Source organism: Stylophora pistillata, chromosome 4 (genome assembly GCF_964205215.1).
Source record: "Stylophora pistillata chromosome 4, jaStyPist1.2, whole genome shotgun sequence".
Classification (NCBI taxonomy): Eukaryota; Metazoa; Cnidaria; class Anthozoa; order Scleractinia; family Pocilloporidae; genus Stylophora; species Stylophora pistillata.
Window position 1 is genome coordinate 20,387,881 of NC_142522.1, and position 16,305 is coordinate 20,404,185.

At 38.7% G+C, this 16,305-nt stretch overlaps 1 protein-coding gene, 1 long non-coding RNA gene and 1 pseudogene across 2 annotated transcripts; 2 read left to right on the forward strand and 1 right to left on the reverse strand.

The window, feature by feature from the left end:
* Positions 1–1,027: 1,027 nt before the first annotated feature.
* Positions 1,028–4,854, reverse strand: LOC111327218 (ZP domain-containing protein). The gene is made up of 6 exons (XM_022931351.2): positions 4,633–4,854; positions 4,166–4,519; positions 3,609–3,828; positions 3,236–3,388; positions 2,873–3,003; positions 1,028–2,442 (listed from the first exon to the last, which is right to left on the reverse strand). The coding sequence occupies exons 1-6, from the start codon at positions 4,703–4,705 to the stop codon at positions 2,198–2,200; spliced, it is 1,176 nt and encodes a 391-aa protein (XP_022787086.2). The 5' UTR covers positions 4,706–4,854; the 3' UTR covers positions 1,028–2,197.
* A 1,414-nt stretch (positions 4,855–6,268) lies between these two features.
* On the forward strand, positions 6,269–8,637 carry LOC148732789 (uncharacterized). The gene is made up of 2 exons (XR_016000253.1): positions 6,269–6,389; positions 6,497–8,637. It is a non-coding gene; the product is annotated as an uncharacterized LOC148732789 (long non-coding RNA).
* Positions 8,638–9,299: 662 nt separating this feature from the next.
* Positions 9,300–10,648, forward strand: LOC148732790 (uncharacterized; annotated as a pseudogene).
* The last annotated feature ends 5,657 nt before the right edge of the window (positions 10,649–16,305 follow it).

Genomic DNA, 16,305 nt, shown 5'->3' on the forward strand with positions numbered 1-16,305 from the left:
CTGAAGCGTTGCAGTACGAGGGAAAAATCACGGCAAGAAAGCTCTTTAGCTATGCAGAGTTCGATTGAGAAAATTGATGAAACTACTATGTGTAAGTCTAAACCATCAGACACTCCACACCTAATACTGCTTTGGTTCGTTCTACTTAGCACTACTTGATTCTAAAGAGTTGCTTTTAGAAAAGAACCTACCTTTAGGAAGGCCCGACCAAACTCAGTGGATAAAAATTCTATAATATGACCACTAAGTTGACAATTTCAACCTTAGCAAGACACGATAGACGGGCACACGCAGCCTCACGCATGAGTGAGAAGAAAGCTTTTGATTGTATCATATATTTTACAATCTAAGAGAATGCAATAAAGGTACTATGGTGCACACGAACAGCAATCACTTCTGTTTTTTTGACGTGGGTATTAATTACATGCCTAGTGTTGCCTCAGTTCGAAAATTTATAATTAGCCACAGAAAGTACATCTTAAAGGTTTTGTGACTGTCGTATTCCAAAGTCGTTAGGTCCTATAATACCTATATTTAATTAGTTCGCTCACAATTCAAATTTTTGGAATAAGAAAAACTAACTGCACCTGGCATATACCGCAAGACAATATATCTATTTGCGGACAAGCGCCTGCTGTGATTATATATTTTTATGAAGCCATGTCTAACAATTTAGCTAGAGATAGGCATTGCAGAGGAGAAAAATCAAAGAAAGAAGGCTCCCTAGCAACAAGCAGTTGTCTCAAGGTTATCAAACTGCTCTTCCGTTTCAAGAGCTCGATCCAGAAAAATAATGAAACTACGTACTAGGTGTAAGTCACCTCCACGCTTAATACTTCTGTTGTTAGTTCTACTTAGCACTACTCTATTTTGCTATTTTAAGACCCCACTTTTAAAAAGGTAAAGACTAAAGATAAACTCATATGGTGTGACAGGTATTATGAAACAGGCAACTTGTCTGTTATGATAAAATAATCAAAGGAATAAATACCCCGACTAACAAACATGACCAAAAATTTCGACCCTATTCAGCAAAGTGACTTTAATCTTCCTTTAATGCATTTTTGACTGTCTATCTTCACAAATATCGTTCATACATCAGCAATTAAACTTGAATACAAAAATGAAGAGTATCGTCAACGACATTGCATGCTTTCTTGGTTAGTTTACGAGAATCAGTCTTTCCATTGAAAACATCAAAGGTATTTCCCTTAGTTCGGTTACAGCCCTGGGGTGTGAGCTCGCTTCAATAGTTGCATTGAGACAGATTTCCCAGTGGGGTCTTTTCGATCTCATTGTAGACTGACAATGTTATTGTCACATATGCTGGAAGGTCCACAGGTTAAGTGATCGGTTAAGCTAGTTGTAAAGTACTCGAAAGAGAGTCTGGGAATGGACACAGCTGATTTGTCGTGACAAACAAAATTCTTCAAGATAATTCGTTTCCTTTGTGTTGTTGATTCATTTGGTATTTTTAGAATCGCCCAACCGCGTTTTAACTTTGACTTTTTACCTATCTAATGACATTCTAATTGCCCTGACTGCGATAAACAAGATTTTATCACGAAACCAGCGGGAATGGAGTTGACTTCCATTGCGTCGGAAGCGTCGTCAGAAATATCGACAACATTCTTCCATGCTATCTGAACTTATTTCAAGCCATGTGCAGACTCAGGGAAGTCGACAGAAACCAGCTTCGAATTCTTTTCCAACTAAGTGATTTCATGTTATTGATAATAATTCTGTAATTACTTTACAAATAGCTAGTGACTCATTGAACTGTTTTTTTTTTTCATTTCTTTTTTTTTTTACCTTTTCCAAATTTTTTTCTTGGGCTTTCTCTCAATTGAATGCTGGTTTCGTACAAGTAACACTTTGTGTTTCCTTTAATCTTCAATCATGCATGATATATCAAAGTTAAGGTATCGTAAGGGTTGTTCAACATAAAAGATAAAAGTTGGTTGCTAAAACAATCTGGTCTCGAATAAATGCTGAACGTTTACAAATGCCCTTGGGAAACAACGTCAATATAATTCGATGACAGCCATTTCATTACTTACTTAGGTAAAGCCGACAAAAAGAACGATCCTGCATACTTAACCTTAATTATTGTTAGTGTTGTCACAAGTCAAACTTGGAAATGATTTACGGTCAGAAATATTTTATGGGCTTTTAACTTAAGTGTCCACGTTTTAAACTAAGCGTTTTCACTCTCAGCATTCGCTTCCACCGTTTCACCGTCTTGGATGTGGGCATTTCCACTATTCATTTGCTGATCCTGGGTGGTGCCGGTGTACATGTCTCTGACCTTGTTCTTGTTCTTCATGAGCCGTAGAATGCGATATTTGACGAAAACAACAGCTAAACCTATGACTGCAACCAGACCAACTCCACCAGCGGCAGTTGCACCTCCTATTACAGCTGCTGACTGCTTTCCTTTGTCTGTAAAAGCACACACACACAAGAAAAATGATGGTTTTATACGAACTTGATTTGTACGCGTTTAAGATCTCACGTCCACAGGCTGTGACAATGATCGATGACTTTTTACATTTTTTATTGCTAACCAATGATGGTGATACGTATTCGTAGATTCTATTATACAGTCTTTTGTCATCTTTTTAGAACCCTGCCATCTTATTAGTATTTTAAAACCACTCTTATGTATGATTTACTTTACGGGTACCTCCGGAAAATAATGTTGTTAAAATTTCATTCTCACCGAATTTTTAAGTATCTCGTTAGGTGTCATTCTTCGGTTTAGGACTGCCTTTTACTTCAGTAACGTGGAGAACTTTTCCCTTTACTCTCGTCATAATACACACTCTAGTTGTTTTAGTTGTATTAAAATTTGCGCATGATAATGATCTACCTCCTTCTTCGTTTTGGCTTTTCTCTTGGACAATTTTGATTGGCCCTCTTTTGATGATGTACGGACTGGTTGTGTCCTCTTCCAGTTCACGTTTCTTCCTAGTAGCTGGCGGTACGCATCCCTGTTGGCACCTTCAAGTCATCAAATGCAAGTTACGAGTGATTTAGTCTATTGCAATGTTATCACTGAAAGTTAGTACTGGTGTTATTAGCTAGCATATTTCATCAAACTTTCACTTGTTTTTTAAAAAAAATATTATCCTTCTGTTCCAAAACATGAAAAGTTTAGTCTGGTGGACGTTGGCTTTGAAATACGTAATTTTCGTGTTCATAATCAATCGCAAGCTACCGCAGATGAACTCACCTGGAAGAGTTAGACCCTTTAAGACAGGCTAACAGCTCGCAGTGGATATAAAATGACTCATATTCATTAAAGAACCTGAATGCTCTCAGTTTAAATGTTTGCCTATTTCTGCTTGGGTCGTAGTCGTGACTTAGAGTCGTGTCCATTGCACACCTTTTGATGCGAAAAACAAAAATGTGTTAGCCAAATGACGAAATATCCTGTTTTGGTCATATCATGATAAGAAGTTAATACTTTTATATGAAACTACCAAAAGAAGAAATTGAGGTCCACTGAGGAAGGAACAAGGATGACGTTCGAAGAACTGGTAAGACTAAATTTTTCAAAATAAAAACTGGTAAGTTATTAACACCTTAATTAACATCACACGTACCCATCTTTTATAATGTGATATTGCGGCCACGAATAATAATCTGGAGTTTTTGTAGCCAAACAGCTAAGAGCCATCACCCCCAGGTCAGCACTGGACTCCACCTTGTACTCTAGGTAGATATACTCATTGAGCGTCACCTCGACAGGGAAAGCGGAGTAGGGCGTTAAATAAGAAGAGCTTGCGAAGACATCAAATGTGAAGTTGAAGTCACCAGATTCCCCTGGAATAACAGTTTATCATCAAACAGAGTAATATTTGCATTAGATTACTCAAAGTTACCTTTATTTGCAACAGATAATACTTTTGTGACAGTATCTGTTTGTCAAGTCATATGCAATTAATGCATTCTCGCCTTTTTACCACGGGCAACGAAGCTCCAACATGTAAAAAGCTATCAAGGTAAAGTCTGCTACCTACCTAGGATGCTTAATGATTACTAACGGAGTCAAATTGATCATCAGGATTCGACCGTGAAATACTACAAGTACTGATTTAAGCCACTGACAGCATTCAGCAGAATTAGTGATGAACTGTTGATTGGCGATACATTTACATACCTACACCGGGTACATCAACCCTTCCCTCGGGGACAAAGTTTAGGCTGAGAAACTTCGTTTTGGAATAGCTGCAATTAAACGGGAATTCAAAGTCATGTTCACGAGTAATCTGGCCGTCCACTAACTCGGCATCTTGATGAACAACATTGGAGAACACAATAGTGTCTTCAGTTTCTTGGAGTTTTGTTCCGCATCCATTTAGGGCAGTGCTAATGGAAATGAACTGTAGGCTGTCAGAGGCTGAACACGCAGGGGCATCCAAGGACATATTCCCCGCGTCTAGTGCAGAGAATATTCTCTTCTCAAATGTGATTTCCATCTGATGAGCACCGCAGGTAACAGCCACACCAGGTTCTGAAATTATTTTCGAGAAATATATAATTAGGAATTTAGGCCCAGACTTATATCAATTTAGATCAGTTGTAGATGCTTGCGCTTGGCATTCACTTGCTATTTGGCTCGAGTACCTTTGCTTCCGCCCTGTGCCATGCTCTTTGGTAGACAAGTGAGGAAGAGGAGAGCCAAAATCCAGGATGTCATTTTGCATTCGAAACTTTGGTTGATTATCTCACTAAGTTGTACCAAGTCTAAACATAAATCGCCTTACAATCTATAAATCGCCCTAATTTGGAAACTTTCGAGTAATGTAATGAAGCTGTGTATGATTGATTTCGCAAGCAAAATAGTTGGCGTGCAAGTGAAAACCAATTACTTATTGAATTTCTAAGTTGATTTTCAAGTAATTGATTACAAACAGCCATTGTTCTTATCTACTGAAGTGTGCCTTGTTGTCTTACCGCATTGGACAATGCACGGGTAGCCATATTTTCGAAGCGGCTGTTGACTCAGCCATGCTCTCAGCATTCAGTAGGATTTCGACGCGAATCATCTCTGCTTTCCCATAAGTTCCTGTGATCACTTTCGAGGAAAGTTCTAGCCTTATCAAAAAGTTTTGATAAATTTTCAATAAGTGAAAATCCAAATCAGTATTTGAAGCTTCCACATGTAGGAATCACAAAAATGTTTTGTGAATAGTGCACGGAATGGGACTTTGGTTCCACTTGGGCAAGAAAAATCAAACAGACCAACAAAAAAACTGCTGCAATCCCTGACAATAATGTGAGTGTCACAACTATTGTTTAGAGACTCTTCAGTAGAAAATAAAAATCAAACAAAACAAAGCATAATCAAACGAATTGAATCAGTAACGTGCTATCAATATCAAGCCTGCTCAGTTGAGCGTGTAGCCCCCACTGCTGTGAAGATTCAAGAAAATATGCAAATAAAGCGGACGGCTGTCAAGCTTTTTACTTTTGCATGAAGGAGGGACCCACAACCCGTGAAAACTTAGTCTTCTGACGGATTATGCCTATTTTATTAACAAAGTTAAGTTCCCTCAAGTTCTAGTCTCCTAAAGACAACACCTCGCTTAACTCTCTACACGAGTGCATCCGTCATGAATCGGTGCTGTCGTCTTGAATTGCAGATTATCTAGTAGTGCATAGAAGGCGACAACACGTCAAAGTAATCATTTTGATTAGTATTAATTTCTTTGATCCTCTCGTTAGATACTTTTAGCAAGGTGTGGAGTTTGTGAAGAACATCATTTCTTTAATTCAGCCAAAACTTTTAATAGCTAGGAGAGGTTGCAGAGATTTCACGTTTTTCGGATTTTTGCAAATATAGAATTTTGACGATGTTTTGAAACAAAATTGACTAAGCTATCACTGATATTTGACATAATTCAAAGGGAATTAAACGAGGTTCCTTTTACGAAATTTGAAAGAAAAACGTGCCCAGCCCCACGCGATTATGCGTATGACACGCCTCACTGGTTGAGACTTCGCAAGATTAAAAACGCATTTATTTTGTTTAGTAACTATAACCCTGTATTAACTGTTTCCCCTGGATTTTCTTCTCAAACTGAAAATATGATAATGTCAAGGTTGCAACATCTTCAGGGAATACACTACCTGAGCATTCATTTGTTGTAAACAAAGCCATTGTTAAAGCAATCATAACGGTACAGGAAATTGCTGACCCCCGGCTGAGTGAGTATGCCAATGCGGCATGAACATGACGCGCGGAACCTTTAGGAAACGAGTTTTTTCGATTTCCGAGAAATCGAAGGGATTAAGAACAAAGGAACACAACTGGCCATACGATAAGCGTTACAAGTCGCTGATTGTTTTTGTGAAAGAATATCAAAACGTTATTTCGCTAAGTATGTTATCAACTCGTTTAAGCTTCTTCAAAGTTGTTTCCATTTTATTGGAAATTAATGTTAATCTTGTTACTCTTGTCACCTCTTCATAAATTTCACTTTCTCAGGGTGCACCGTGGCGTCATCGAGTCCATTGCGCGGCATCAACCGTTTTATATTTCACTTCTATGAACATTTCAACAACACACCGTCTGCATTGTACCTCGACAACAAAATATGTTTTCCTTTTAAAATCAAAGATGAATGCGTTGATGAGATTAAAGAAAACTGGCAACAACCTGTTGGTGATAGGGGGAGAGCATTGTTTAGCTGTCACCTCCTAAACTTTTAGCAGATATTCTCAAAAGAACGATTTTAGCACTCCATCTAACCGCGACAACGTTTCCTGAAGGAGACACTCTGAGCTTGATCCGTGATAAAGCTACAACAGCGTCTAGCAGTAACATGTGGCAGGTACATGTCAGAACTCCGACGTCAATTCCCTCTAGAACTGGATATGTGCAAGATCAGAAACCGACCGACAGTGGAAGCAACGCCATCTATTCCGAAGATTCAGAAATGTAAAAACTGAAAATCGAGATTTTCAAAGCCAAAATATTTAAAAAAAACTTCAAATGGACAAACAACCGGTCATCCACATAGAAAAAACAAGGATCAAAATGATCGAAAATGTTCTCTTAAGTTTGAATCTCATTTATTTGAATGAGGATGACAATGAAATTGAAATTAAGAAGACGGAAGGTATGACAATAATAATAATTATAATAATAATAATAACTTTTATTTCTATAGCGCTCTTATCCTATGTTCAAGGCGCTTTACAACACTGTGCGGGGGACTTTCCAGACTGCCAGTGGCAGTTTACAATCAACAAAGGCGAATATTTAACAGATACCCCCTCCCCCCAATTCTCAGTAAACGGGCCAAACCACACCACAGTAATCTCGTGACGTAGGTTCTTTAACGTCCCCTGCCTAATCAAATTATATAATTAATAGATGCGGGAGACGGGACCTACGGTTTATTCGTCCTTGTCTGAGAAGACTAGTATGTCTATCCATTTTTGGATATTATAGAAAGGTAGCACATTCTCCTAAGTTATTTTAAGACCATGAGTGTTGGTCCGGCCGGGGCAAGAAGAGTAGTTTCATTATTTTAAGCGAAAGTGGACAAGACCAGTATTCTCATATATTTTAAGCGAAAAAGGTAAGGGGAACAATTTTGCGTGGTCTAGATACGAAGGGGGTAGATACGAAGACGCTTTTTGTCATACTTCTCTACAGATAAATTCCATCGAGGTCATGGTCCGGCTTGCAAGTTTTCCCTTTGTTTTCGGAACGTTTTGATACCGGAAATATTTAATAGCTATTTCGCCAATGTAGTTCCAACAAATCACCGTGAAAACGATTTCAACGATCATCCAGGTGTAAAACTAATCGCTGGCAAAATGCTGCTAGATCAGTTTGTCTTGCAGCCTGTGAGTTGCAGCTATGTACGTGAATCGAGATCTTAGACAATCTAAATCCCCGGAAGACTGTTGGCGTAGATGGAACTTCACCGCGTCTCTTAAGGCTCGCTGCTCCCATCCTAGTGGAGGAGATAACACAGCTGATTAACTATCTGAGTATGAACCAATCATGGCCAACCGAATGGAAGAGAGGGAACTTGACACCGGTATTTAAAAAGGACGAGGTTACACGCAAAGAAAATTATCGTCCTGTTTCGATTCTTACCGCCATTTGTGAAGAGTTCGAGAAGGATATGTTTGACCAACTGTGCGGCGCTTTCCATGATCATCTTTCTCCGAATCTATCTAGGTTCTTGAAGAAACAATCTTGTTGCACCGCACTCTTGAAGATGACTGAGGAGTGGAGGCGAAGCCTTGACAACAGGGAGGCAGTTATAGCCGTGGCAGTGGACCTGTCCAAAGCATTCGATTCTGTTAACCATAACCTCCTATTGGCTAAATTAAAAGCGTATGGCTTCTCTCCGTCAGCATTAAACTTGATTTTTTCCTATTTTTTGGGGCGAAGACATTGAGTTAAGTTGTCCGGCGTTTGTTCTAGCTACTCAAAAGTATGGTGGGCGTCCCTCAAGGGTCCCTCCTCGGACCGCTGCTGTTTAACACTTATACAAATGACTTGGATTACCGCATACCAGATTCTTAATCTTAGAGGCACGTACGTATTTTGAACGAGCTCTACGAGCTCCCTGGCGCTACGTGGGTGAATAAAGTATTGATTGATGATTGATTGATTGATTGGTATGGTCAAGAGGTTAGCAGTTAAAAAATATTTCAACCTATTTCTTGTCAATTTGCTCGTCACCACGCACAGACAGTAATAGAGCAAAGTTCAAGCGCTAATGTTGCACAACTTCATAATTGCGCAAAATCATTGCACCTCATACAGTTTGAACTGAAATAGCATGTTTTGTTTCATATTCTGCTTCAAAGTTAATAATCACCATGTTACGAACATTAAGAGGCGGAGTTGCTGTTTATGTCCTTCCTCAACTGCTAAGAGAGTGCTTTGGAAATTGTTTAAGTCCTGTCACCTAATTATGTTGCAAACTAGAACCAATCTTCGTCAGCTTGAAGTTTATCATCAACTAAGAATACATGATCTCAGAAACATGTGCGATTTTACCATTTCACACTAACAAAAGTATCTAGACAGTGCCTAGCATGAAAGAACGCCAGGATTTATATAAAAGGAGGGGCACTAGGAGCAATTGGTAATAAATGCAAACAACATTCAGCAGTGGGTGAAACAAATAATTAAAGGCTTAAATTTTCTCAAAGTCGATCAGCATATGGTATACAAGCGTTCTAAAGGAACATATAGGAAAAAATTCTGCTTTTACTTTTTCGCTGCTAACTGATTGGTGATCATATATCCCATTTAAGTATATGCTAAAAAAACTATTTTTAAATTAGGCTGATGAACCCGCTTTCTTTCTCTTCAATTTTAGCTGAAGTTTCACCTTCGAGATCAAAGCGCAAACTTTCCGAGTTGATTTTCGAGTTTGATATTGAGCCGAAATCGCTGTCCAGTTAAGAACGCTCTGCGTTTCCGTTTGGGTTCATAACTGGAAACGCAGACAACAGAAGCTAAGGAAGAAGACACTTCATAGAGAGGAACTTAACAAAGAATCGTCTAAAGGCACCTCCAAAGTACTCAATCTGCAACAATGAAGGCCAAGTTCAAAGAAAAACGAACTGGCTCAGGATGGGAAATGAAAGACGTGAAAGAAATCATTCGGCACTGGTTTAACAAGAGAACTCAACAACAATACGATGCAAGCAATGGAACCGACGATGGCGTACACGCCTAAGAAATCTCTTACCTGGACTGTGATTTAGACGTCAGGCAGCTAATTAACTCTCGTTATCGACTTAGAGAAGCAAAATCGGCTGACATTGGATAATACACCCACAGGGATTCTAAGCCAACTGCTGTAAAGGTTCTTCTAAGAGTCTTTATTCGAGAATCACTAATGAACGAGCCATCATAATACAAGAGGTGGTGAAAAAAATGCTGAATCCACCTAGATTCACCGGTAGTTGTTGCACTCCCATAAATATGCTACTCTTTATCTTTTTCTATATATTGAGACGATGAGTCTAATAGTGCAAAAGAAAAGACGGACCTACAGTATTTGAAGGTCCTTGCTGTGCAAGCGCGACAATTCGATGTTTGGCACCTCTCGCTCTCCACAGGCTGATCACCCTACCCACATGGTCAGTCTCTTGGCGGAAAGAAACATTTCAAAGTACTCAAAAGAGATCATAATCTTTTCTGTCCCATCAATAAAGGAACAAATTTTTAAAATCAGGAGCTTCAATTCATCTCACGAAGAAAAGAAATACTGTAGACCGATCGTAAATTTTTCCACAAAATTTTATGTAATTGCAACAAAGAAAAAGGGGTTGAATATGAGTTTAAAGACTTTTTTTGTGGTTTATCGTTCCTAAAATTGAAATATAAATAAACATCGCGTTACTGGAACTGTTGTATAGGATCTTAAAATATATTTGTATATTTTTAATCTCGAGCTTAAAACAACTGCCAATGAAGATAAGTTGAACATATTACATCTTGATGATAGTTTCGTGTTCTCAATGCACAGCTGCGGAGTTGACTCGGTGGCATCCTGCATGGGATTCAGGTGGGTTAACATTCAGGGCTCAAGAATGCTTTACTCTCTGCTGCACGATGAGAGCTAGAAACATCCAGTGATTACTTCTCTCCCCAAGCTTCAAAACCATCTGTGTGGCTAAAAAATGAGATAAGCACGGAAGTGATATCAAGAGAAACCGGCTGACTTAGTTCGATCGAATGACTTTTTTTTTTTTGTCTTTATAATGGCAGGAAAGGCGAGTCTGCAGCACACAAAGGCAAAGAACTCATCATTAAGTCTAACCCTGTATCCCTTCGATCTTCATCTGTTTTTTCTTTACAGCTGTGAGATACACATGTACACCAGCCCCAAATTTTGCAACATCTGAAACGTAGACGATTTCTTTCTTTCTGGTTTCCTACGGATGACACCGATAATTCTCACCGTTTATTCTCGTTCTTACCAATTCCGGATTTTTTTCTCCCTGTTGTTTTGTAGTCCTCTTTTCTTTCGTCTGATCATCAACAATCCCAAAATAGCCCTCTTTCTTAAACTTTCTGCCTGTTTTTTCTCTAATTGGTAGGGCATCTCTTCTCTTCTATTTTGAATTCTCTTCTCTTTCCCTTATCTCAGTCTCAGGATGATTGAAAAAAAAAAACCGTTCTCAGAATGCGCGCGCGCTTAGGCGCCTGATTACTTGATTTTTATGCACAGTATAGGTTGCGTAGTGCAATACGGAGGAATCAAGTGCTATCGAATAGCATTTTAAGAGAAGCAGTAATTGTGGTGAGTTTGCCATCAGCATTTATGCCTGTGGGGATGTCAAATACCTCTGATACCTCTCTCTCACAAATTTCATTAACAAAATGTTTCTTTGGCAATTTTCAGTTGAGTGTAGAAAATAATCCAAGATTGCATTGGTTCTGCTTTACTTCGCTCTGTGATTGGTCCAGAAAAATCGCTCTACTCTTTAAAAAAAAAAAGAAAGGAATCCAATCACGGCATGGTCGCCCGCGTTTTCCCGCGCTTTGAACAGTCTATTTGTTTTAGCTTTCAGTTCTCTTTGGCTCTGAGAATATTTTCCTTTTTTTCTTATTATCTGTTGTGATTTCTTGAATTCTTTGTTTTTGTTTTAACGACAATCAAAGGAAAGTACTTTATAGTATGCTGTCCATGAGCAACTTTTGGATAAGACACTTGAATTTGGCTATACTAAGTATATTATTTGAACTGAAAATGAAGCCAGTGACCGGTCAGCTTTTGAGGTAAATCCTGAAGACTTTGTGAACTACTGAAGGTGATTCTCAAGAAGGACGACACTCTGAACATTTTTCTTAGCAATCTAGGGATTAATATGGACAGCTAAGACGGATTACAAGCGGTAATTGAGGTAAGCGAAGACTTGTTTACAGTTGACACATGTTGGTAATGCCGAGTGTGCAGTTACATATGCCCCTAAATACTCCTTTTATCCCAGTAGTGCGGTCTAGAAACTCATTTTATTCGCAATTAGTATATCCCTTGTGCTCTAGATGAGTACAGGGCTCGTTAACTTCTGATTAAACCCTGTTTTAAGCCGATTTCCGATGCGAGGAGATATTTGAAAAGTTTGGTTTTTGTGTGGATTGTAAAAGTATCCGTGAGATGCCTTGATACCTGCGTTGAAGAGACGGATAGGAGTGTGATATTCCATGATTTTCAACGCAGCTTTCAAGATAGATTTCGCGATAAACCAGACAAAGTACATACAAATCTCAAAATGCTGCGTGGTCTTACAGAATTTAGTTGCCTAATTCTAAAATTTTGCAATTTTCTTCTAACATGATTATTACATGATGTATATTCAGGAGTTTAGAAAATACATGTGTATGTTATCAGCTTTCAGGAATGTATTTATTTTTTAGTTATACCATATCTTATAGCCTTTTAAGTGAGATTACATTCTTTACAGCTGAAAAAAATATTTTTGTAGAGATAGTTTTCAAGTCAAATATACTGTTAACTATAAATAAGACTGGTTAAAGAGTTGTGATCAGCTACAGGTACAACCTCATGCTTGCCTTCCCAATGTTGATCTTCTGCATAATGTATTAGCCCTTTGACCCCCTTGAGTGATTAGCATTTAATTTCTCCGTACAATATCATCCTGAATCACATATTTAGGTCAAGAGACTACATGAAATGATCATCAGGTATTAGGAAGCTCTTGACTGTTTCACAAATTATCCTTTTCAGCACCCCAGGATAAGTACAGAGTACAGTATTGAGAATTTGCATACTAATGTTAGGCTGTAAAAGTTAAAATGGACTAGTTGTTTACAGGGAATCAGCAGCAATTTGTGGATGCATGACCAAAATGGGGTCCAACTAATTTATTTGAAGATCAAAACAGTATACAAGATATTTGCTTTTCATTAATCGTTTCTAGTGCAATTCTTACATGGTAACCTCGTTTCTTCTATTCATTCAGTACATCCACTTGTACACCTTTGCTAATTTATGTGGTGATTGACTAACCCCCTTCCCTGCATGGTCAACATCTGTAGTAGTAGTAGTAGTAGTAGTAGTAGTAGTAGTAGTAGTAGTAGTAGTAGTAGTAGTGGTAGTAGTAGTAGTAGTAGTAGTAGTAGTAGTAGTAGTAGTATTAGTAGTAGTAGTGGTAGTAGTAGTAGTAATAGTAGTAGTAGTAGTAGTAGTAGTAGTAGTAGTAGTAGTAGTAGTAGTAGTAGTAGTAGTAGCAGTAGTAGTAGTATTAGTAGTAATAGTAGTCTTTATTTAAAGAGGGTAGCACATGATGGTTAAAAACTGATAAACTTGTGGCCCTCTACTATAAATGAATGAAAGTTACAATATTAAACTATAAACAAGGTAACAGTTCTATAATAAAAATTAAACAAATAAATACATATTAAAATTCAATAAAAATTGTGAAGGTGTAGTCTGATCGTCCGGGTGAGTGTAGTCCAGAGAAGGACTGTTGTCGGTGGTAGTGACTGACGTTTCAACAACCTGTGCGGAAGTCATCATCAGAGTCAAGTGAATGATTGTTGTCAGTAGAATGTTCTTATTCCAGTTCGTGGAACACTGACATACAGTTCACCAGAGGAGTCGAAGAAAATGGCAAACTTCCTTTTCTAGACTGCCTGGTAAGCTACAACGACAACTCATTACGGACAACAGTTTACAGGAAACCGACACACACCGACAGACTACTAGACGAGTCATCCTATAACCCTACATCACACAAAGCCACAACTATCAGAACTCTAACACGACGCGCACAACTAGTATGCGACTCGACAGACAGCTTATCCGACGAGAACAAATACCTTCACCGTGTTTTTACGAAGAACAACTACAACAACGACTTCATCCGACGAAACACTCACCGACCCACTACCACTACCGAAACAAACGACACCGCAACCCCTACGACTACAGCAACCATACCGTACATAAAAGGCATGTCTGAAAACATCTCACGCATCTTACTACCCTTCAATATCCGCGTCGCCCACAAACCCATCACCACACTACGTCAGTTACTAACCAACGTTAAAGACAAAGACGAACCGAGGAACAGACAGGGAACGATTTATAAGATCAATTGTTCCGACTGCCAAGCCTCCTACATCGGTGAGACTGGCAGACACCTCACAACAAGACTGACTGAACACAGACGGGCGACGAGGAAAGGTGATGTCAGCAATTACATTGCTGAACACCATCGACTTACCAACCACAACATTGACTGGGACTCTGCGCAATGCCTAACCTACAGCACTGACTATTTTCAACGATTGACTCTGGAAAGCTGGTTTACTAACTTAGAACAGACTCCCCTAAACAGATGTCAACAACTACCCGCTCCATACAAACGACTCATTCACGACATAAACATCACAAACGACCGAAAAAGAACGACCTAACTTTACCGACAGATCGAAACAGACCAATCACGACCGACTTACGTCACTTGAGTCTTACAGCCAATAACATCACGGCAAAACCAACCGATCATCTCACACGAACTGGAATAAGAACATTCTACTGACAACAATCATTCACTTGACTCTGATGATGACTTCCGCACAGGTTGTCGAAACTTCAGTCACTACCACCGACAACTACCCCGACTATCAGACTACACCTTCACATGTTACCTCCGGGTTCAAACGATTTACTCAATAAAAATTATGTGTAAAAATAAAGCAAGTGAACTTGATCTTGTAAAAATTGCTTTCTCAAGGCGCGCTTAAAACATTTTACACTCCGCTGCTTCCTTATTTCACAATTTAAAGTTTTCTAGTCCTGTATGGCAGAGACTGCAAACGAGCTTCCTCCTTCAGTCTTTCTTTTGTATGTAGGCGTAATAAAATTCAAGCTGGCAAACCTGGTATTACGTGAATGCCAAGAACTATTCAATTTCAAGGAGTCGCTAAGATACTCTGGTACTGCGTGTTCAATTCTCCTACACAATATTGCACATTTATTAATACGAGTTTCTGCGTAAAAAGGCAGCCGTTTCGATTTGTTGAAAAGCACAACCGAAGAGGCGCATGGTTCTGCATAGACTTTAAAATCCTAGCTGCTCTCCTTTGGAGACGTAAAAGGCGTAGTAAACATTCATTCGTTACTTTGGATTGCCAAACAACGCTGCCATAAGTGAAAAGTGGCCTTATAGTAGAAGTGTAATGGAGAATCCTTTCCCTTAAAGGGAGACAAGACTTGATCTTGTTCAATATACCAGTTCTATGAGCTAATTTCTTACAAATTCTATCAACGTTATTTGAAAACGAAAGTTCTGTAACTATATCTACCCCTAATAACTTTACAGTGTCCAGATCTTCGAGTATTTTCCCACTAGAAGTAGAAAGGCTCAGTGAATTGGTGGGTGCTTTGCCCTTCAGCCATTTCCCAGTCACCAGCATAGTCTTAGATTTTGTCTCGTTTAGTAGCAGTCTGTTCATACATGTCCGGGTTTCTACATCCTTTACTGAGTCCTGCATTTAGGTTAGGCTAGGTGTTTAGGTTAGGTGATGTTCAGTATTTGTCTCATGCCTTCATTTTTAAATGACTTGACCGAGAGCGGTGTGCTTGCCTGACTAGCCACAAAATCAAAGATGTTGTGCGGTCAAATAAGGTATTCAATCCTTTATCTTCTAAAGGGCCAGGCGATGACATAAACATAGCCCCGATACTCAAAAGCCAAACATAATCCTTGAGGACGCAAAAAAAATAGATGCCATTGTTTTGAAAACAGGCTTGAATCTTGATTGCATGAGGATATCAAGCAGATTGCTACTGTTTCAGAGAGTAGATGGTCTTGAACTTCTCCCACACAAACTTCATTAAAAATGTTCACTTTTGGTCAAAAACCTGTAACTGATTCATGATGATCATTTTAGACCCTTTCATGTAGACTGTTTTGGACAATATTGTTAAGAATATTGTTAAGGGTCACCTTTAATTTGTTGTATTAAGAAGAATGGTGGAAGCTGTTTACTCATGTTTATTAAAAAAAACTTTAAGTTTAAGGTACCCACTGCAAAAAATTGACTTATGGTAATTTAGAGAAATAGGTAAATATGGCAAAAAAATTGATTTTAGTTCTCTTACATTATAGGAACTAGCTAGGCAAGTCATGTCGCACAACCCAAAATTTGTAGGTTATTAGAAAACATTTTCTGCTTCTGCACTGAAAACTAAATGAATCTTGGAATTGCATTGGGTTAAGTAAACATCTCTATGTTCAGCTCCTAACAGGTTTGTCTTCTAGACCAGTTTGTGCTCT

Bases quoted from the DNA above. Each gene is read 5' to 3' on its own strand.
- LOC111327218 (XM_022931351.2), bottom strand. From the start codon at position 4,705: ATGACATCCTGGATTTTGGCTCTCCTCTTCCTCACTTGTCTACCAAAG. The intron at 3,389-3,608 runs GTACGTGTGATG...TCGCATCAAAAG, and splicing joins TATCACATTATAAAAGATGG to GTGTGCAATGGACACGACTC. The intron at 2,443-2,872 runs GTAGATCATTAT...GTGCTTTTACAG, and splicing joins AAGCCAAAACGAAGAAGGAG to ACAAAGGAAAGCAGTCAGCA.